The following is a 23830-nucleotide window of genomic DNA, read 5'->3' on the forward strand; positions in this document are numbered from 1 at the left end:
TTCTATAAATATTATATCAGCAATTTTATTTGTGTGCCCAGGCAGAGACCCCCCCCCCCAGCCCCGAGAGACCACCAGAAGGAATAATGACTCGTGACAATGTGTTATGGAATTAAAAATTGGCCACAACTTTATTAAACCTTTCAGATGTAGGAAGACCTTGACTTAGGGCATTGGGCATGTATCCCTCCCAGCCCTCCAGCCGGGGGAACTGGGGCTCCTCAGGGTGTATGGGATATGGGAGGGTGCACAGCAAGACGCTTGTGTATGCAGGCAGCCCACCCCATATCCCCGCAACGCAGGGGAGTTCCCTTCCAGTGTATGGCCAGTGACTCCCATTTTACAAACCCCTTTAAGAGGGGACCCTGAAGTTCCGGAGCCAACCACAGGGTTGCTGCCGGCTCCGCCTCCTATTTAAGCAACTGGCTCCACCTCCCTGCAGAACTGATTGGCTAACTGAGCTTTGGCGGGAACCTCCAATGACTAACACAGGGAGGCAGGCCAGCTCAACCAACTGGTGGGTTGCCCGTGGCCCAAGGTGCTGCGCACAGTCCCGCAAAGAGCGCCCACAAAGGAAGGCGCGAGTGCTCATTTCGGTCCCTAATTATCACTAAACATAGATTTCTCTCCCCCCACCCCACTGCTGCCACACACTGGGTCAATGTTTTCATTGACCCACCCACCATAATCCTAAGATCTCTTTCCTTCCTTATCACTTCAAAAGAAGAAAACACCTAAACTGCCAGTTCTGAATCTGAATGTGATAGTACGGCTTCATCAAGGGCGACCTTCTTCTTTTTCTTCGAAGTCCATAGAATGGCGCTTAGAATAAGGCAAGAAGCAACCAGCGACAGCAGCCCACAGGTTGTCAGAATGACTGCTAAGGCACCGTACTTGGCAGGAGCAATGTGAGTAGCCTTCCCAGGAATAATAAGTGCTTGGGCTATGTTGGAGAGGTCAGAGTACAAGAAAGACTTATCCACTGTGCGGACACCCATGTAAATTAGGGTGACGTTTGCCAAGGCTTCTGGTTTAAACACAAACATTTCCTTGGAACCTGCCGTCTGAGGTGCCAAGCTGGAGGTATTCACGGGTACAGCGTTTTCAAATTCTTCCCTCAGTTCCAGAGAACTTTTGCTTACTCTCACTTCGTACCTTGCAGCTGAAAAAAACACCAAGATAACAAAAAGCTATAAAGCATTGGTTTTTTCCTGCAGTTGCCTGGAAGTAACAGGATTCAACACTTTTCACCCCAAGCTATTGTCAATTTACAGGAAAGTGCCCACAGAATTGCAGCCTTAGCCAACCAAAATAAGCAGACACTACCAGACAGGATATAATTCGCAAAAAACAATGGTTTCAGTCTGAGGACACAATAGGACACCAAGGGCATTTTTACCATTGTCAGCACTTAGAGGCAGATACAAATTTGTGTCTGAATTAACATGAGGGCAAGTGGGCCCTGCAACAAAAAATTATACTATGCAGTGTGCTGCTACCCTCTTTCACTCTGGAGCCCCCACAAACTGTCGGCATAAAAGGTAAAAGGACCCCTGACCATTAGGTCCTGTCGTGACCGACTCTGGGGTTGCGGCGCTCATCTTGCGTTATTGGCCGAGGGAGCCGGCGTACAGCTTCCGGGTCATGTGGCCAACATGACAAAGCCGCTTCTGGTGAACCAGAGCAGCGCACAGAAACGCTGTTTGCCTTCCCGCTTGGAGCGGTACCTATTTATCTACTTGCACTTTAATGTGCTTTCGAACTGCTAGGTTGGCAGGAGCAGGGACTGAGCGACGGGAGCTCACCCCGTCTCGGGGATTCGAACCGCCTCTGCAAATATTGGGATTTTCTCAAGCCTGTTGATATCTCCCTTCTTGTACATGGATAGAGCCATTCTGGCTATGTCAGGAAGGCATTCCTATCTGGATAACTCAGTTGGTTAGAGCATGGTGCTGATAACGCCACGGTTGCAGGTTTGATCCCCGTATGGAACAGTTGCATATTCTTGCAATGCAGGGGGTTTGACTAGATGATCATCAGGGTCCCTTCCAACTCTATGATTCTATGATTTTAAATGTTCTTCTCTGCCAAAAGCACACAATATATCTCTGTTATCCATGGGCAGCAGAACTGGACAAGTGTATAAAAGCATGCAGAGCAACTGAGACTACTGGGGCAAAACTACTGCAGTAAAGAGCAGGTTTAACTAAGAGAGGATCATCACCAATACTTGTCATGATGATATTTAAGAAGGAACAAACAAGGAAGGAATTAGTTACAGGTAGGTAGCCGTGTTGGTCTGAGTCGAAACAAAATAAAAAAATTCCTTCAGTAGCACCTTAAAGACCAACTAAGTTTTTATTTTGGTATGAGCTTTCGTGTGCATGCACACGAATTGTTTGGTTTCTGGTTTCCCTCTACAAATAGGATTTCCAGAGTCAAAGTTACGGCAGAGATGTACATAGGGTCGTTTTGAACTGGAATTCTGTTTTCCTTACATTTATGGGTCTCAAAAGTACATATATCCAAAGCTCAGTGCACATCCAATATGGATTTGCTTGCAGATTTTATCAACACAGTTTGAAACAGTGTTTCCCAAACTTGGGTCTCCAGCTGCTTTCGGACTACAGTTCCCATCATCCCTGACCACTGGTCTTGCTAGCTATGTGTGATGGGAGTTGTAGTCCAAAAACAGCTGGAGACCCAAGTTTGGGAAACACTGGTGGTTGTTTTTTGGGTTGTTGTTTCTTTTAAATACCCTACTTTTAACCAGCTTTCATTAGCAAAGAGAACCTACCTTGTCCCTGGTCAAAGTCATCCCCTGGAGCTGTCCAGGTTAAAACAATTTTGTCCTCTTCTGTTCTGGCATCCAAATCAGTAATTTTGCATGGTGGGAACACATCCTTATAGGGGCCAGTGGGAACTCCAGATATGGTGAAAGCACTTCCAGCAGCTATTCTGCTGAAGCCCCCAGAGCTGATGTGCGTATCTTCAGTATTCATCAATGGCCTCGGTGCGTTCATCTGGATTGTACCTATGCCACACCAACATAAACAAATACACAAAAGAGAGCTAAAGACCAGCTGAGCATGCTTCCTGCTGACTAGCGACTAATGGACTTTGAGGCAAGTAGCCCAGAAAGGAAATAAACAACCTGACAGTAATGGGTCCCTATGTCATTGGTAGAACCCGTGTTTTCCATGGAGAAACCCCCAGGTTTCTTCTAAGGCAGGCATAGGCAAACTCCGGTCCTCCAGTTGTTTGGAACTACAATTCCCATCATCCCTAGCTAGCAGGGCCAGTGGTCAGGGATGATGGGAATTGTAGTCCCAAACATCTGGAGGGCTGGAGTTTGCCTATGCCTGGTCTAAGGTAACAGCTTTGGGGATGCCCAGTAGCGTGGCTCATGGTGGGTTAGAGCACTGATTTTGCTGCTGCAGGGCTGGAGTGAGGCTGAGACTCATGGCTGCAATGGAGGGGAGTGCTGGATCGGTTCAGAGGACGGACAGAGGGCCACTGATGGTCCCTCTGATGCAACCACGCAATCCTGACCTTGCTGCTACCCTGCCCCAGCCAGGTTAGCCATTGCAATGCCCGTGGCTCTATCCCTGGAAAGCCCTTGCTAGTCAGTAGCAGCAATAATCATCTCCATTCCTTCCAATACCAAGTTTGGCTCGTCCGATGCCTATCAGCTTGGAAGCAAAATGGGGCCACCCCAACATACAGTAGAAGGTATGGGCTTCTTCATATTATGGCGGCTCACCAAGTATGTAACAATATATGTGCTAGCAATTTTTATTTTTATTTTAAAAGCTGCTAGAAACCAAAGTGCTGAAAGAAGGACCCCAATGACCTCTACAGAATGATGAGGGTGATTTGGCCACAAAATGCTGAGGGTCCCAGCCGGGGGAGGAAAGAAGTTGAAGGAAAGGAAAATAGCCCGTCTGAGACCTTAACAGGCTTCAGCATCCTTCAGCATCCTTCAACTGGGTTGGGCATAAAGGAGAGCTCAGGACGATGAAGCTACAAAACACACTATGGAGGATGAATGTTTCTAGGATGCATGCATCTAGAAATATTTCATCCCAATGGACCATCCATGTAAACCGCTTGGATCTGCGTGTCGATGAGTTTTTTTAAAAAAATTAGTTTCAGCTTTCCATGAAGTACAACCAATACAGCCTGGTGAAAGTCTTCCACATGATTATGAGGAGAATTCAAAGAGCCAGCCTGTTGGCATGAAATAGTTGTCTCCCTAAATATTTCCATAGCGGTGCTTGTGCAAAGTAGTGCTTCTTCTCGCTGAAGAGCACGGCTTGGCAACTGACGTCCCAAAGCCTTACCATTTGTTATGTAACCAGGAATATACATCGCAGGACTCCAGAGCATTGCAGGGTATGGGCTAATTGTCTGGTTGTCCCTCTGGACGCGAACTTTCAAGCTATATCTTCCATTTCTCGTGAAAGAAAAGAGGTATTTAGAATACACGCCATCATTTTTGATCGTATCTGCACCTGCAGCAGCGAGGGAATACAAACGCAAAAAGTGTTTAATCTGCTTTGGAAAAATCCTCTTAGTCTGTGCTTGAATCAGCCAGTTTCTGCCAACCCACAACCCCCCCCCCCCTAAAATATAATCTTGTTTAAGTAATGGTGAAAAGTACCACTAAGTTTCTGCCAACCCACAAAAAAACCCCCCTAAAATATAATCTTGTTTAAGTAATGGTGAAAAGTACCACTAAGTTTCTGCCAACCCACAAAACCCCCCCCCCCTAAAATATAATCTTGTTTAAGTAATGGTGAAAAGTACCACTAAGTTTCTGCCAACCCACAAAAAACCCCCCCTAAAATATAATCTTGTTTAAGTAATGGTGAAAAGTACCACTAAGTTTCTGCCAACCCACAAAAAAACCCCCCTAAAATATAATCTTGTTTAAGTAATGGTGAAAAGTACCACTAAGTTTCTGCCAACCCACAAAAAAAAACCCCCTAAAATATAATCTTGTTTAAGTAATGGTGAAAAGTACCACTAAGTTTCTGCCAACCCACAAAAAACTCCCCCTAAAATATAATCTTGTTTAAGTAATGGTGAAAAGTACCACTAAGCCTGCAATTCTATACATATTTACTTGATGGTAAACCTTATGGTAAACCTTGATGGTAAACACACTTCTCACTTCTCACTTCATTGTATTCCATTGCCATTTAACTCGTATATAATTGATTATCCTTTAAACCTTCTGGACAAATTGTTTTTTAATTGGAAAATTTAATAAAAAAGTATTTATAAAAAAAAATAAACCTTCTGGACAAATTGGATGATAACCGTCATTCTTATTTTGCACTTCTCCAAATTTTTCAACGCAATTCTCAGCCAAAAACCTTACCCAAATGTGTTTAAAATATGTATTTTAGGATAAAGTACATTTTTTGCAATAAAATACACATTTTCCACCTTAAGCACACATTTTTTTCTATGGGCTATTTTTATATTTTAAAAAAATGGACGGTCAAACAGGACAGGAATCTTACTTGAAGCAGATTGATCCATTCATCAGCTATAACTAAAAAAAAGATAAACTTATAAAAACATATGTTACCTGCACCATTGTCAAAAAGGTCCAAGATAATTGGATCTCCACTCTCTGGTTCAATAATGGCAGTCACATTTGCACCAAGAATGGGAGAGAAGCCTTGATTAACCTGTGTGTACACAATCATTGGACTTGGGTAGGCGTTCGTATCTTTATTTGCGTGAGTTCTCACGGTGATGGTAGACACGTCAGACTTTACGGCTCGCGAGGTCACGGTCATTGTGAGGACTTCAGGGACCCCGTGAGAGTTAGTGAGCACATATGTCCAATCCCCAGCCTGAAAAACAAATTTATATATGTGCTCAAAAGCGTTCAGCCTAAATAGATTTTTTTTTATATTGGGTTTTATAAACAAGAATAATGCTGTACAAATAAGTACACCACGTTTTCTCATGCCCCTTGTATATCGCAAAAATAGCATAATAAATGTGGGGAAATATCTACAACAGATGTTTCATTATTAGTGGTCAATGTATAAGTTATTGGTTCATGAATTGGTTTAAACAATTAGAAAGAAGAAGGGGGGAAAGGAAAGGGGGAAAAGGGGGAGAGGGGTGTGTGGCGAGTGGGGTGGAGTCGGGTGGTTATGCTTCTATTATTCTACTTGTGTGGGTTCTCTTCCTATTCACTTGATATATTTCCTTGGTAGTGAGAGAAGTTGGGGGTGGCTTAAGGTGTGGTTAGTTGTCTTTGGTTGGCTGTAGAGAGAATTGTTTTTTGTGTGTGTGAGTGGGGTGTGAGTGATTCGTATGCTTTTTCCATCCACAGGCAAGTCCCCGATAGAAACAACTGAAGGGAACAATTCACTGTTACCTCAGCAATCCCTGGAATCCGCAGGCGAGCTGTGCGCAAACGTGGATCGACATCAAATTCCCCATTTGTATGGTGTTTTCCTCTAGGGCCACGAAGAACAATATCGGGTTCCTTTGCCAGCCACGTCACTACGAAAAACGTGTCGTTTCCTACGGTGCTGTCAATAATTGTCGACCTTTCAATCTGGCCGTTGCCCTTCACCCTTTCAGCCGCGCTTTCAATCTGTACAAAACCAGAATAATGATAACTTCCCCTTTGCTTTAACATGTCCACTTTCGTCATATAGCAATTTAAAATAAGACCCGGTTGAAATATTCCATTCGGCACACATCGTAATGATTATTTATCGCATTTGAAAACGCTATGGCTGACAAGCAATTAAAGCAAAGCCAGACAGGGGCACAAAAATCCCCCAAAACAAAACAACCGTATCAGAAATCCACTCCTTTTCCACCACAGCCATGTTACAAAAATAATTTCTTTGCTCTGGCAATCGCAGAGCTAGTAAGCAGTTAAATTCCTTCTGGATTCCATCCCCCCCCCCCAAAAGAAAAATAAAGACAGCACATATCATAAACCAACACTTCAACCCTAAGGCTGCAATTCATGGAATTCAATGGAATGGAAGATTCATACTTGTGTTCAGAATTGCAGCCTTGATTGTTATTCTTCCCTGTGCTTAATGAGGACCTGTACTGAAGATGCCAGGCGAACTATCTCCGGGGAGAGGGATGTATTTTGTGTTCTCGTTTTTGTTTTTTTATGTTGCGAACCACCCTGTGATCTTCAGATGGAGGGCGGTATCCAAATTTAATAAATAATAAGAACAATGAATGGGAGGTGGACAAAAGTACCCTTGCCCAGCCACCATCCCTTTCACCATCCCTAGGAGGAGATTCTGGAGGACTCTGCCCACTGAGCAGGGGAAATGCAGTGTAATAGGACGCGGGTGGCGCTGTGGTCTAAACCACTGAGCCTCTTGGGTTTGCCAGGTCAAATCCCCGCAATGGGGTGAGCTCCCATTGCTCTGTCCCAGCTCCTGCCAACCTAGCAGTTTGAAAGCAAACCAGTGGCAAGCAGATAAATAGTTTTCGCTGTGGTGGGAAGGTAAACGGCATTTCCATGTGCTCTGGCTTCCGTCACAGTGTTCCATCGGTTTAGTCATGCTGGCTACATGACCTGGAAAAGCTTTCTGTGGACAGACGCTGGCTCCCTTAGCCTGAAAGCGAGATGAGCGCTGCATCGCATAGTTGCCTTTGACTGGACTTAACCGTCCAGGTTCCTTTACCTTTTACCTTCTATAGGCCCTTTTGTAACTTGCCATGGGCAGCATCGACAAGCACAGCAAGTATGTACAAAACATACCCTTCAACTCCCGGATTGAAAAATCCGGGATTAGCGGTAGCGCGGCACCGGAAGTCGCTTCTACGCATGTCCAGACATGCATAGAAGCGACTTCCGGTGCTGGGCTGCCCGTGTCTGCATGTCTGGGCACCAGAAATAGCTTCTGCACATGTCCAGACATGCGCGGACAGCCAGGAGCCGGGACATGGCCACCGGCAGGAGCTTTACGGGATATTTACGAGATATAATCAATTGGGGATAACAGCGGGGAAACGGTAACAAAATACGGGGGTTTCCCTCAAAAAACGGGAGACTTGACAGCTATGGTACAAAATTAAGTTGATAACTAAGTAAACAGAGCTATTAAGGTAAGTTGTAAGATTTGCACATTTCGGGCAGGAATGATAAAGGGCCAAATTAAACATGTCACCACAGTTTGCTTGGTTTTTTAAAAAACATGAATATCTGGTTCTAGGGAAGGAGCTGGTCGGGACAGTGGGATGGGAAATTAGTGAACTGAGCGGAAAGGGAGGTGTAACCCTTTTAGAGCAGGGTGTGACTCTGGAATGCTTTCATTGTGTTTTCTATGCTTAAAGAAGTTTTTATGCTTCAAGTAGAAGGTACCTTTGGATTGGTGGGCCTGGGAAAGATGATTATCGCAAAGAAACTTCCTCAATTTTTTTTAAAAAATGTTTTTTTGTTCTGAGTGTTGTTACTTTATTTTTTAAATGCAGTGATGAATAGATAAGCAGATAAATTGTACATATACTGCTTTAATTTATCCATACACACCCCAAAAGATACATATCCCACCTGAAACATAGAACTGAGAGCTGAACTAGTGATCAATTGCTTGTAATGCCACAATGCCATTCAAACTGTACAGCCTGAGGAAATTAAGCTCACAGTGCAACTCACTGCATGCATACCTGAGGGATAGCTCAGTCCATAGAGCATGAGACTCTTAATCTCAAGGCCGTGGGTTCAAGCCCCATGTTGTGTGAAAGATTCCTGCATTGCAGGGAGTTGGACAGAATGATCTTTGTGGCCATTTCCAAATCTATGGCTCTAAGACTCTCTTTTTTATTATTATTACATCTGCCTTCTTCCCAATATGCCCTCGATTGACTAATCCAAGTCAGTCCAAGCAGTCATATCAAATTCCAATAATACAAAATTTGAGATAAAAGTCTAGAGCTGCAGTACGAGAAATAACACCCGTTCTATTTTATCAAACTAAAATTGTGTACTAAAATAACGGCTTGTGAATGCGTCAGCTCCAGAGCTGCTTTCTCCACGCCTCCTTTTAAAATGTATTCATCTTATTATGTAAAACAGCCTTCCTTATAAAGCAAGATATGCAGTATATACACATGAACAGACCTGGACAGGCTGGTGGCTGGTATCTCCATCACTTGCTACAATGGCACTGAAGACATCTATTAGGCTATTTGAATCTTCTTTATCAGTGACAAAAAACCTCCGGCCCCCTGAAAAAGAAAGTACAAGGAGTTATCTTAAAAGTTGAATTAAAGATTGACTTTGTTTGACTAGGTTTTTATTTCAGAGATTAATGGAGCTGTCCAGACTTTGGCTCGCACTGAATTTTTCTTTGAAATATTCTTGTTTATTTTATGAGCAACAACTATAAAGGGTGTTTGCTATTGCTAAAAGAGACAGTCTTACCTGTCATTTTGCCCAGTTGTTCCAATTCTTGGGATGCAGATTGCCCTAGAGCGATGGTATGAACGATTAAACCAGCGTCAATGACATCAGAGAAACACTTGCTAAGTGAGGTGCCATCTCCACTGGTCAGCAAGATGATTTCAGAACCAGAAACACTTTCATCATGTTTTTTAATTACCTGGAAGCAAATAATTAACCATTAATATGAAGGACACTCGGTAAATTTTCTTGGCAACTTGGAAAAGGTCACAAGTTAAGAGACTCCTTAACACTTCACTAGATTGCTGTGATTCATATCCACAGGACTAAAGTCATGTATTTCCAAAGATTGGTATACTGACAACTTTTGAGAAAAATAAGGAAATGAAAAGCATCCATTTCTTTGATGGTTTTAATTATTAAATAGTAAGGGTTTTGTGGAATTGTTGTGTTTTATAAATGTTGAGAACTGCTTTGAGGACATCAGCAATGGGAGCAGGGGAGAAAGCAAATCTAAAAAATAACTATGAAATAAAATAATAATAATATCTGCCATGTCTAGCCTTATGCTCATCACTTATTTATCTCACCCTTAGTATTCCTAATCTGCAAAATACAGTAAGGTAAAGGTAAAGGGACCCCTGACCATTAGGTCCAGTCGTGAGCGACTCTGGGGTTGCGCGCTCATCTCGCATTATTGGCCGAGGGAGCCGGCGTATAGCTTCCAGGTCATGTGGCCAGCATGACAAAGCCGCTTCTGGCAAACCAGAGCAGCACATGGAAACGCCATTTACCTTCCCGCTGTAGCGGTTCCTATTTATCTACTTGCATTTTGACGTGCTTTCGAACTGCTAGGTGGGCAGGAGCTGGGACCAAGCAACGGGAGCTCACCCCGTCACAGGGATTCGAACCGCCGACCTGCTGATCAGCAAGCCCTAGGCTCAGTGGTTTAACCCACAGAGCCAGGACACAATTGACTCAAGCCACTGTTTTGCCCTGGCTCTGGGTGCTGGGCCTCAGGTTTTTAGGGGAGGAAAACTTCGAGCCTAAAGTCAGCCTACTTCTGACCAAGCAGATGCTGAGTGAGAGCCAATTTATTATTGTAGGTACAGAACTTCACCCTCATCAACCTATGTTGTTTTTTGCAGGTGGTTTTATTGTGGTTATTGCTCAAGCCCTGCTTGTAAGCTTCCCACAGGCATCTGTGAGAACAGAATGCAGGATTAAATGAGTCACTGGCTTGATCCAGCAAGAACTACTTATGTTCTTGTGTGATGTCCTTATTTATTTTATTGCAATTTTGCATGCTGTCTACTTCCCTTGCTGTATTTGTATGGAAGTGTATGTCTACCCAGAAATTAAGTCCTATTAAGACCAGGTGCATCTTACTGAGTTCCATGTAATAAATAATAATAATAATAATAATAATAATAATAATAATAATAATAATAATTTATTTATACCCCGCCCATCTGGCCGGGTTCCCCCAGCCACTCTGGGTGGCTTCCAACAAAATACTAAAATACAGAAATCCATCAAACATTAAAAGCTTCCCTAAACAGAGCTGCCTTAAGATGCCTTCTAAAGGTCTGGTAATTGTTATTCTCTTTGCAACCTAAACCAAAGATTGCAACCTAAACCAAAGGATTATGAGTCTGAGCACCTAACGTGTACCTCATTTCAGTTTATTTTTATTCTGTTTTGATTTCTTTGGTATTTTAAGTTTTCTATTTTTCCTTCCGTTTGTTGTCTGTGTTAACTAGATAGATGATGTTTCCAAAGCCTTTTCTTTTCAATTGCGTTTGGAAGTTCTGTTCAAAAACACTGGGTGACTACACAATTGCCCCACAAGAATAGTTCCAGTTCCGGCACCAAAAACCCAAATGTTCCTATGAGCCGAAATGTGGCAAGAGAGGCAATAATAAAAAGGACTCGCCTGCAGCGCCAGCTGTAAACCCGTGCAAACATTTGCTCCACCACCGTATGAAGTAACTGGCAAGTTGGAAGCAAGCTGCTTCCGTATATCAGCACTCGTTATTTGGCGGATCTGAGATTTTACTTCCCCTCCTTCACTGAATGTGACGATCCCAACGTAGGAGTTCTCTTCCACAATTTGCAGTAGATATACTTCTACTGCCTGACGCATCCGAATGATTTGATTGTTCTGTAGGAGGTAAAATATCACCTGTTATTCATTCACCCACAAATAATAATGCAACATGTTTTCACGGAAAAATATCAGGCAGGGTATACTGCCTGTTCAAGAATTCTCCTACAACCAGAAAATCTTCATGTGGTTCTCGAAACAGAAGACTGTCTTGGGGGGGGGGGGGAGAAAGAGGTATCATTAAAAGTTTATTCTTCTTTTTGATAATGTGAGAGATTAGGATAGAATGGTAGAACAATATAGCCCAAACTCTCTCCCCAACTGCAAGATGTCTGTGACAAAAGTATCTCTCACTAAACATAAATGAACTGTGAAAAAGACCATGAATTGAAAGTAGAGGTGATAGATGTGCGTTTCCCTGTTTAAGTTTGTTTTGTAATACAAAAAAAAAACTTTAATAAAAACTAATTTTTATTCCCCGGCACTTACCTGATATAGGTGATCTTTAATAAACTCTATAATTGACAGCATTTTTGAAAACAAAAGCAAAGGAATTTCAATTTCAGAGCAGGTGTTCATTTTTGCCTCAAAGATTAAGACTGGGGGTCAGCAAACTTTTTCAGCAGGGGGCTGGTCCACTGTCCCTCAGACCTTGTGGGGGGGCTTGACTATATTGGGGGGGGGGAATGAATGAATTCCTATGCTCCACAAATAACCCAGAGATGCATTTTACATTCTGCTCATGTAAAAACACGCTGATTCCCGGACCATCCGCAGGCTGGATTCAGAAGGCGATTGGGCCGGATTCGGCCCCCGGGCCTTAGTTTGCCTACCCATGAGTAAGACTTTACCTCATCCATGCTGCTGGAAAAATCCAAGACTAAACAGATCACTCTGTCTGTCGCTTGTAACAGTGTGAAGGTCGGGGGCAAAGGACTGTTGTTGCTGGTTAGAGGAATATCAGATTTAAAGTCATCAGAACTCATGATGACATCCCATGTGCTCTTGTAACTGCACATCCTGTTCTGGGCATTGAGAGCTTCAGCGTTATGGTTGCTTGCATTGCAGAATTCAAACACCTGAAAACAGAAAACGGCAAGAGAGTTCTGGGAACCACAATTAAGATGGATATTGACAAGCTGGAATGTGTACAGAGGAGGGCACCCAGGATGATCAAGGATCTGGAAGCCGAGCCTTATGAAGAACGGTTGAATGTTTAACCTGGGCAAAGAGGAGACTGGGAGGAGATATGATTGCCACCCTCAAATATCTTAAGGGCTGTCACATGGAAGATGGAGCAAGCTCGTTTTCTCCTGCTCTGGAGACTAGGACTCAAACCAATGGTTTCGAGTTACAAGAAAGGAGATTCCAACCAAACACCAGGAATAACTTTCTGACAGTAAGAACTATTTGACGGGGGAACTGACTCCCTCGGAAGGTTGTGCTCTGAGAATGCTGTTTAGACTCTCCTCTCTTTTTGGGGAGTTATTAAGCAGAGGTTGGATGGCCACCATCTTTAGTTGAGATTCCTGCATCGCAGGGGGTTGGATTAGGTGACCCTTGAGTCCCTTCCATCTCTACAATTCTATGATTGTGTGAAACACTGGTAGAAAGCATCTCCATTAGTAACTACAGAAATCCCCCACACACAAGGGCTTAGAGAGAAAGGCTTCCAGCTCCAAGAGTGCTGTTCCCATCCCATCTTCTTCTAGAAATGAACAATTGCGAATGACAAAAACAGATTATGAGCAATACGTTCAAGAACATCACCTAAACACCTGGGAAGATATAAGCCCCCTTTTCTACATGCAACCTTCAGCCACTGATCCTTCAGATGCTGCTGGACTCCAACCACCCCCAGCCAGCATGCCCAATGGTCAGAGATGTGGGAGATGATGAAGAAGAGGAAGAGGAAGAGGAGGAGGAAGAGGAGGAGGAGGAGGAGGAGGAGGAGGAGGAGGAGGAGGAGGAGGAGTTTGGATTTGATATCCTGCTTTATCACTACCCTAAGAAGTCTCAAAGCGGCTAACAATTTCCTTTTCCCTTCCTCTTCCACAACACACACTCTGTGAGGTGAATGAGGCTAAGAGACTTCAGAAAAGTGTGACTAGCCCAAGGTCACCCAGCAGCTGCATGTGGAGGAGCAGGGACGCGAACTCGGTTCACCAGATTACGAGTCCACCGCTCTTAACCACTACACCACATCTGGGGGAACCACAGTTTCCGCATCCCTGAAATACAGGAAACGTCATGTATGGTCTCTCTTGAACTGTACTTACAGAAGATAAGCTTTGCATGTACATTATAGAAGACGATGCATTTTGTTCCTTGTCATGTATAAAAGTGCAACCTTCTTTTAAGAGTCCTGTCGCCTGATCAATGACACAGGTGCCTTCGGTGCAGGATTCCTTCTCGCAGACGTAAATTCCAGTTAGGTCAGAAGAACACCTTAGGAATACACACAAGGCAATCAGGACATGAACATATTGTGCTCCCCAAGGGTGTGTGAGTGCAAAAGAAAATGAACGTTTAAAACCTTTAAAGAAACATGAAGCAGGTTATTTTTATTCTGAAAAAGCACACCTATGGCTGCAGCTGCATCAGCCTTTACAAAAAAAAAAGAGCACAGTTAGAGGCGATTTATTTGGTGGAGCATTGAATTGCCATTATACGTAAGCGAATTGTCATATGCCCCCAATTCTTGTCATTGTTTATGGTTTGTATTGAATGAAGTTATTACAAGCACGTTATGTACAATTCAGAGTTCCTTTTTGGGCCGACCAGAAGAAGATTAACGGAACAGAGATTTAAATCCAGGCACCTCGTTGTCAGGATCGCACCATCACAAGTATATAAGAGAGAATCGCTTTCATGGACTTAATTCAGGAATATTCGAACTGTTTGGCTGAGATACTGAATGGCACATGTCATTATTGTTTTGGCATTGTAGATATTATTTAAGATTCCATGTAAGAGAAGGTGTTGAAATGCCGCACATTATCGATAATGTGTTTTTTGCAAACTATATGCAGAGTTGTTTAGTTTGAAATTGTACACACAAACACACACACAAACACACCTGCACATACACAAATTTTACCTGGTGGCTTTCACCTGGTTTCGACTCGATATGTAGAAAGGCTTTTCACTGTCATATTCATCAAATACCCCCCATCGAAGGTGGGCCCACTCATGGACGAAAAGCCTGCCTGCATAAATAAAAGCACGGAAATTGCATTGTGACACTTGGTAGTAATCTAACACAGTCCCACAGCAGGAAACGCTACAGAGCAGGTAGTTTTGCAGGAAAGGGGACTGTGTGCTTGACTTGTAAGACAGGAGGAGTTCAAGTTCCTCTACTGACACCCTAACTGGCTGAGCCTCCCCCCAAAAGCTGAATCCGTGAGCTTCCCAAGCACAAATCTGGTCCTGAGACCCTTAAACAGTCACTCTTTAAACTGTAGGTCATTGCAGGGAACCCCAATGACATTTTTCCTGGCTATCGATTGCAGTGAAACCCCCACCCCCACCCCAGTTAGGATGCCTGTTGCAGCTTACGAAATGCAGGCTGTCCAAGTGTCTTAAGGCTGCCAATGGCACCAGTTTGTGCCAATTTTCAGCAGCTGACACCTTCCCAACTTTCTCAGTGCCTTTATCGCAAGAGAATATTTTGGAGAATTTCAAATATTTTCCTGGCACCACAGCAATCGAGAGATAATACAGCTTCCTTTAGCAAACAGAGCGTGCCGTTTAATAAATTTCCAAAAACAAAAAAACCACTAGGGTACTTTTAATCAATTATTTTCCCCCCATTATCTGAAAAGTAATATGTAGGGCCGCACACATGGTACTCTATGTCCCAATTCAAATGTGGGGCTTCTGGTTTCAAGATTCAGCAACCAGTACTTTATTTATTTCTGTTTTTAAAATGTGTTGATACTGAATGTTATCTATAGGTGGATTCATCATACTGGCATATGGTATGCAATATATGACAGTGTGAAAAGGGTTAATTAAAAACCAAAAAGAGGCACGTATGACGACACCGTTACTGTTAATTATTAAAGATATTCTTTGTTGGTTACGGTGCAGGTGTGAGATTTTAAATTTGTACTTTTTTTAAACACAAAAGGTAACAGAAGAAGAAAGATAATAAATTATTTGTTTAGGATTTACCGTGTGGTCCATAGATTCCAATCGAATCATTATTTACCAGGAAGTCAAAGGTGAAATGTATGTATTTTCCCTTTTCTCCACACCCTCCATATTGCAACGTGTATGGATCGTGTCCATGTTTCCAATAAGGAGGAGCAACAATGACATCTGCCTAAAATGAAAGTTTTGCTTAATGAGCGGGTTTTGAATAGGTACGCTTATTATTAATTACAGACAAAAGCAGGAGTTCAGTCCAACAATTACTGACATGTCATAGCCGGATTTCATAATACTCCCCCCCTCCCCCCGAACAGACACTGGAATACAGTAAACATGTTTTTGAACTGCAAAAGTACCAAACTGCACCCTTTTCAGTCATCCTATGAAGATTGCACTTGACAGTGAAATCTTATGCATGCCTACTCAAAAATAAGACCAAATCAGTTCAATGGGTCTCAACATAAGTCCTATTGCTTGTTAATTAATGACAGGGGCGTCAACTATAGGGGGCTTTGGCTGCTTGAGCCGGGGGGGGGGGCGTGCATGACGCCATGATGTCACCCACGCTGGGCACCATAACCTGGGACCCAAGTTGACTCCCCTGATTAATGATAGCATCAACACACTGCATTTAAAAGCTGGAATGTATGGAGAAGCACACAAATGCGCTTGTGGGTGTGGGCAGTAATTAACTACTGCATAGCTGCCAAGTCTCCCGTATTCCCCGGGAAATCCCCGTTTTTCCAGCTGTTCCTAGCTGAAAAAACAGATCTTTTTGTTTTTTCCCGGTTTATTCTGGCGCAGCGGCCATTTTGGAACTGGGCGGAGCATGCTCAGAAGCGACTTTTGATGCTGCTTTGCCCAGTTCCAAAATGGCTGCAGTGCGACTTCTGGCACGACGGCCATTTTGGAACTGGGCAAAGCAGCATCAAAAGTCACTTCTGAGCATGCTCCGCCCAGTTCCAAAATGGCGGCAGCACTACTTCCGGTCTGCTACTTCCGCCCGGTCCCTTATTTCTCCGACACATAGCTGCCAAGTTATCCCTTTTTTACAGGGATTTTCCCTTATGCTGAATAGGCTTCCTTGCGAGAAAAGGGAAAACTTGGCAGTTATGCTCCGACAGCAACTTGGCAGGTATGCTACTGTATTAGCTGTACTTACCACATGATCAGAAATAACCTGCTCTTAGCAATGTGGTGTACAAGATTTGTTCTGAGCAAATCTTGAAACGACTTTATACATGTTCCCCCCCCCCCCCGATAAATAAAGCGGCTTTGAGATTCACTCGCTACGCAAGCAAATAAACTCATAGGACGGGATATGCTATTCATTCCATTTGTAAAATGTAAACACCACTTGATTGTAAAAGGCCTCAGAGCGGTTTACGAAGAGGAAAAGAACAATGAGATAATCAGCAAAAACAGTAAAAATGCAACTGTTTAGAACAAAGATAATTAAAATCAATGATAAACTAAAAACCAGATCACAGGTCAAGATTATGCATACAGTATCTAGATATGCTTGGCCAAACAAAAAAGTACATGTATTATATGCATGCCTGTAGCAAACCAGCATCTATTAGGATCAGAATCTTGGGAATTTTGGATCCAACTAACGTTTACATTTTTTAAAAAGCCCAAGTCCTACTAACAGAGCATCCAAAGGCATTAATTACCATTTAAGTACTGAAACTACCGGTAGATGAGCGCTGCACCCCGTAGTCACCTTTGACTGAACTTAACTGTCCAGGGGTCCTTTACCTTTACCTTTTACCTTTACTGTGTTGAGCAACTATTTTAATTGGAGGCAGATGGATGAAAGAAATGAGGAATAGCAGGCCCAGGTCACTGCCCTTAATACGTACCTTTGTGTACGCCTCTTGCTTTGGCTTTGCGTAAGTGTTTCTTTCCCATGTTGCAGGTATTAAAATTTTGACACTCCCAAAATGAACCCTTCCTTGTGTAGCATTGAACAAGTAGAAAGAAGCCTCGGTAATCATTTCCTAATAAGAGAACGAAATGATAGGAAGGTGGATTAGCAAGAATCATTCGTTCATGCAAGGAGGGAAGTGTAAACTCATAAATCATTATGCAATCGTCCAGTCAGACTGGAATGAAGCTTGGGGGGGGGGGCAGTGATTCGAGAAATAGTGAAGATTATGTTAACCCAGAAATTCTTAATTAATAATTTGTCCTTTTCAGCACTATTTTTCGAGAAAAAGAGGTCCCAAAGTTAGGAATGGTTTAAAGACCCCCAATGGTATGAAGTTGGTTTGCGAAACAACACATTTAATGACAGTATTTTATTAAAAAGTACGGGAAACATAATGTATGTTGGATGATAAAAAAAATCCCAGCACTCGAAGTGCAAGGAGTGTACAGCGAACACAAACAACCCATAATAAGCAGCTGCAGGGCTGAGGGAGGTAGGAGAAATGCCAAGAAATGGCTTGGTAGTGATATGCGCGTTCCTGAAATGCTTTGCTGCTTATGAAAACATTTTATGATAACTGAAAAGTGGCAAACCTTTCCCCCCCCATCCTTAAAGCGAAAGGTGAAGCTTTTGTGCTTCAAACTGCATAGAAATTCTGCCACAGAGAGCCAGGACACAATGACTATTTTATCAATTTCACAACGCTTTCAAAGCAATAGTTTTCATGCAGCGTGTGTGAAGCCAGATTCGAAACACACACTGCACACAGCTTGTCTGGGCAGTTATAATTGCCTTCATAATTTCACAACTGTAAACATGGGCTGAAGCAGCAAAAACAACCGGCTTCTATTGCGGCAGATTCACTCGCATTAAAACTAGACCTCTCCAGTCCAGGCCACTCCTTAAATCCACCATCTTAACAACACGGTTCAAGCACCAGTGTCAATATGGGGATGTCTATTCTACTAGGAAATCCGAAGGGATTTCCAAACCAAGCTTGCCATTATCATGAAACATTTGGATTCACTTCACACGCATTCTGGAGCCGAGGAAACACAAATCTGTTCTCCTCACAATAAATATTGCTAATTCTAGAAGCATTCCACCCCCATTGTTCTGCCCGGACTCTGAGGTCCAGTACCGAGGGCCTTCTGGCGGTTCCCTCATTGCGAGAAGCCAAGTTGCAGGGAACCAGGCAGAGGGCCTTCTCGGTGGTGGCGCCCTCCCTGTGGAACGCCCTCCCATCAGATGTCAAGGAGATAAAGAACTACTCAACTTTTTGAAGACATCTGAAGGCAGCCCTGTCTGTTTTAATGTTTGATGTTTGTGTGTGTGTTTTTCTGGAAGCCGCCCAGAGTGGCTGGGGCAACCCAGGCATATGGGTGGGGTATAATTATTATTTATTTATTTATTTGGATTGCTAAGTTGCTTAACATCAATGCTAGAAGAGATTGGCATAAAAGCGTAATTTCTCCAGTTAGGAGGAGGGCATTCCCATGGGCACAGGGGGTACTTGGGGGACCAACTTTGCATTTCTCATCTCATTGATCCAAGAATCACAGTCTATGACTTCCTGAAAATGTATGTAGGGTTACAAGTCCCTGCCTGTCTGGAACCAGTTACATCAGGGAAGGAGCCAGGAGGGAGGAGTGGAACAGGAAGTTGTAGGAGCTGGACAAACAAGCCATGGGAAGTAGCACGTAGTTTGCAGAGCCCTGGGCAGGTATATCCAGTGACCTTTCTCACCCAGATCCAGAAGATCTGGTGAATTCTGAAAGAGGTGCAACTTCATAACTTTCAGGATGCGCTGCAGTGAATTCTGCCACAGAAACTCCCTTAACTCCTGACCACTGGAAGCAGAGATCCACATGTACAGCAAAAACGAGGGGGAACACTCTCAGATTTTTAATCCATAACCATAGGGGATCAGGATCCCAAACATTATTCTTTACTAATATATATATATATATATATATATATATATATATATATATATATATATATATCTGGATTTAAGATTACCATTCAGTTTTTGGCAGTTATTTGGCCAGCCAAAAGCTGAAGGCGAGGAACGATTTCTGACCTGCTGCCTGACGTGCAGCTTTTTGCCAGCCGTGCAGCTAGAAGCCAGGGCAAAAGCCTGATGGTCCTAAATAAATTTAGGAAACCACCCTCTGTGGAGAAGCCAAGCCCAATGGTGACCAGATGACAAAGGTTGTTGCTGAAATGACACCTTATGGGGGAAGGGAATGTTTCAGTAAGAATAGCAAGAAATATTAGAGCTGCGGTATCCATTGAGTTGTCTGGGAACATCGTAGTACAATGATTTGATAAGAGGTTAAGAATATGAAATTATGTATGTTTCGTTTTGTTGTTGTTGTTTTTCTTTTTTGTTTCTGGTTGTTGTTATTTGTAGTGTTTTGTTTTTACTAGATTTTTTTTAAAAAAGTAATAATAAATTTTGAGGGGGAAAAAGAGTTGTCTGGGAACACATACTGCTGCAGACTTACTAAAGCTAAAAGGGGCTGACCCTTACCAGTAATTATTATTTAAATAAGTCCCATTAGTGTGCATGCTGCTGTATAAAGTAAAAGATAATAGGTCTCTTTCAGGAGAAGGTTACCCTCTAAGAATTGACCTAGGGGGGAAACAACAGGGGCAGCTGTCCTGTGGATAAAATCATCATCATCATCATCATCATCATCATCATCATCATCATCATAAAACAGACTTTGAAAGATCTTTATCCCTGCCTTTTTTCCTCCTCTCTCTCTGCCCAACCTCACAATGCCCATGACAGCAGCATCTCACACTGAATGCAACAGAACTGTAGAGTTGGAAGGGATCCCCAAGGGTCATCTAGTCCAACCCCCTGCAATGCAGGAATCTCAGCTAAAGCATCCATGACATTAAAAACAAACAAACCAGTCTTGCAGCACCTTAAAGACTTCAAGCCTAATCATGTCTTACTCATAAGTAAGACCCCGTCAATTCAACTGCGCTTACTCCTAGGGGTAACTGGGGTTAGGATGGCAGCCAGATCTGCCCAGAGGTATAGCATGGAGGGGTGGAGGTCAGTAGCCCCCCACCCGGCCGGCCAGATTTAGGTTTGATGAGGCCCTAAGCTACTGAAGGTAATGGGGCCCTTTATATGCCCAGCTGTCCTTTGTCAACAACAAATTGTCACAGTTTTTTGTGTTGAATATATGCTTTATGGTAATTTACAGACCTAATTGGGGGCCCCTAAACTGTAGCTTGTTTAGCTTATACTGCACTGAGCTCCAATGCTTGATCCTGAGCCGCAGCCATCCTTCGGAGAGGCAGGCTGCCTTCTGTCTTAGGTTCCAACTGCATTTATTGAGTACCTGTTTACAAACTATGCGCCCAAAGTCAGTGGAAGCGGAAGCCGACAGGGCCATTCTGTGTAGTGCCTGGTGTATATGCTCGTTAAAGGAGCATTAGGCAGAATATCTATCTTGGATAGATAGAGGAAGATGCTTCTCCCCCAATGCCAGCAGAATGAAAGGATGCAATCAATCAGGCAGTGGACCTAACGACCTTTGTTCTTTCAAAGTGCACCTTCAGAGCACAATGAACATCCTTGGGGTTCCACACTTTCCTCCGTGAATGCTTTGAATCTGATCAATACGAGGGTAGCTTTAGCTCTTGCTGAGCATGGAAATGAGAAAAATACTTTGCAAAAGGCGCAGCGGAGCAAATATATTCAGGAACACCGCATGTTTGTGAAAGATGCCTCGACGTGCAGCCACGGAACAGAATTTTAAAGAACAGATGCATCAATACATTTTGCCTAAAGGTGCAAAGGGAGATCTATGCAACACCACGAGCACCGTGACCAACGCCTTAAGGCGGGGAGGAATGTGCAACTGGTGGATTTCACATAGAAAAACCCCCTGAACGCATCAAACCATTGAGAGTCGCGAAATTGGCACAAACAACCTGCCACCCTTTTATAGCATTAGAGTTGTGCTTTTCAAACAAAATATTTGCACCCCGCTGCAACTGAAGACTCGCCGTGCGGAGTTCAGAAGACAGGGAGACGATAGAAGCATCTTCCCTTCCCCCTCGGGTCAGCTTCCCATCACCAGATGCGCGAAGGGTCCATTGGCAACAGCGCCGGTTGCCTCCTCCCTCCATCTTTTACCTTAAGGCTGGAGACGATTTTCGCCTCTTGGGGGACGGAGGGGTGAATGGCGACCAGCAGCCCCTGATAAGCGCTGCCCTTCAGCGTCGTGGCGGTGACTCCCCCTCCGAGGAGCTGCAGGAGGGCGAGACCCACGCTCAGCCCCAGCAGCCCCACGGGGCCGGCCCCCGCGTCGCTTTTTCTGGCCATCCTTTTCTGGAGGAGCACGTCGGAAGTCGGCAGCGCTTCCCTCGCGCAAGACAACAACGCGCGGCAGGTTTTGTTGCAGCTGCGCGCAAGTACTGGGGATTGCAAAAAACGAGGCGCGTCGTAGGCTACGGAGACGGGATTTGTGTTTTGTGGTTTTGTTTTTTGTCCTCCCTCCCCCGCGGGCGCTTCGGATTTCTTCATCTTCTCTCACTTCAGCAGCTGCTTCTCGAGATCGGGAAAATGGAGAGTTTCTCTTGCGCATGGGTTGTTCTCCCTTGCAGACGGGACGCAACTTCTTCTGAAATCGCAGCCCTCACCCCAAGTTGCGCTCGCCTCTCCCGGAGAAAAGTCGTACGTGGGCAGCAAAGAAAGCGGATCGCTCGAATATGTGCTCTCTGGTAGGACGGCCTTAAAGCAGATACCGTAGTTCCCTAGCGAGGATGGAAGAGAAAACTCGCATCTTCATCGCACCTTGGCAGCTGCAATACCACCACGTCGAGCAGATTTACTGACTGTATATTTAAACACTTTAATCGGCCTTTGGAGCGGCTTATCCCAGGTGGCTTTTACCACCAGAATGCATAAACGTAGCATGAGTGGCAGTATAATACATATATGTATAGATTGTGGACTTTCCTTCCTTGGAGGTTTTTAAGCAGAGGTTAGATGGCCATCTGTCGTGGATTTCTGCATTGCAGGGGGCTGGACTAGATTACTCTTGGGGTCCCTTCCAACTCTACCGTTCTGTGATTCTGCATTAAAAAATCTGAGCATAACCAAAGTAGCCAAATGCCATTAAAGACCCTGAGATGCCACTTCAAAAGACTTGGCGGAACATACTATTCCTGAGTGTGGTATTGCAGAGCTTTGGGGGGTTACTACAAAAAAAAAAGGAGCCGTATGCAGACCCTTTGGTGTGGGGTTGATACAAGTAGCAGTTCTAGCTCCTCACGGAGTCTTGTGTGCCATAGAGCAGGTTTGAAGAGCTGGCAGCCTTCCAAATGTTGTTAAGACCACAACTCCCATAATTCCAGACCATTATGGCTGGGACTGATGAGAGCTGGCTTCTTCCAGAGGTTCCCCATCTTTTCCCTGGGGGAATGTGTGAGAATAGAAACCCACACCCAAAAGTCTGTGCAAGGTTCTTTAGCCGTAACCTTGTTTTTTTGTGTGGTGGTGTTTGTGTGTTTCGTAGCAGCCCCAGCTAAAACGGGGCCTGCTGAGAGTAGCAACAGAAATTCCTGCCCCCAAGGAATTTGCAAGTTAACATTCAATTTGGGGCAGCGGTAAAGAGGAGCGGAGGAAGTTCAGTTAGATTCCAGTAAAGTTTGACAATTGAAGTGCTGTGGCAAAGGTTTTATTGGGAAGTTGGGTTTTCGAAGCGGATCTGAAGGAAGAGATAGAGGTGTTCCTGGAGAGAGGTTGGTGGGGGGGAGTGAGAAAGGGCGCAAGAGAGCTTCAGCCAGCTGTGATGGGGTTAATTTACTGCAGCCCATTTACAAATTGCTTCATATGAAACACGTGAAAGCAATTTAAGAAACACTACAATAAAACAACTATAAAATGATTTCCACATATTTACAATAATTTCACATATAAAAACAATTCCCGCATTCTAAAGATCAGACCTCCCAAAGAGATTTATCTGCTGCAAAGAGCACTGTGATCAGTAGCTTAGATCATGGTGCTGATAGTACAAAGGTTGCAGGTTCGACCCCCATATGGGACAGCTGCATAGTCCTGCATTTCAGGGGGTTGGACTAGATGACCCTCAGGGACCCTTCCAGCACTACAATTCTATGATTCTAAAGGACTAAGATGGGTTGTTTTTTTAGGTGGGAGGGCTGAAGATTACAGGCTGGGGGC

The 23830-nt window shown here is 43.8% G+C and overlaps 1 protein-coding gene across 1 annotated transcript; it reads right to left on the minus strand.

Moving 5' to 3' along the window:
- Positions 1-104: 104 nt before the first annotated feature.
- On the minus strand, positions 105-22114 carry LOC118088755 (calcium-activated chloride channel regulator 2). Its single transcript, XM_035122805.2, has 14 exons — positions 21776-22114; positions 17543-17680; positions 15699-15849; positions 14623-14731; positions 13802-13970; positions 12374-12601; positions 11352-11579; positions 9437-9614; positions 9134-9240; positions 6407-6628; positions 5600-5870; positions 4344-4514; positions 2798-3034; positions 105-1162 (listed from the first exon to the last, which is right to left on the minus strand). Exons 1-14 carry the CDS (start codon positions 21962-21964, stop codon positions 735-737), a joined length of 2826 nt encoding a protein of 941 aa, XP_034978696.2. The 5' UTR covers positions 21965-22114; the 3' UTR covers positions 105-734.
- Between the last annotated feature and the right edge of the window lie 1716 nt (positions 22115-23830).

The sequence above is a fragment of the Zootoca vivipara genome, chromosome 7, assembly GCF_963506605.1.
Source record: "Zootoca vivipara chromosome 7, rZooViv1.1, whole genome shotgun sequence".
NCBI classification, from domain to species: Eukaryota; Metazoa; Chordata; class Lepidosauria; order Squamata; family Lacertidae; genus Zootoca; species Zootoca vivipara.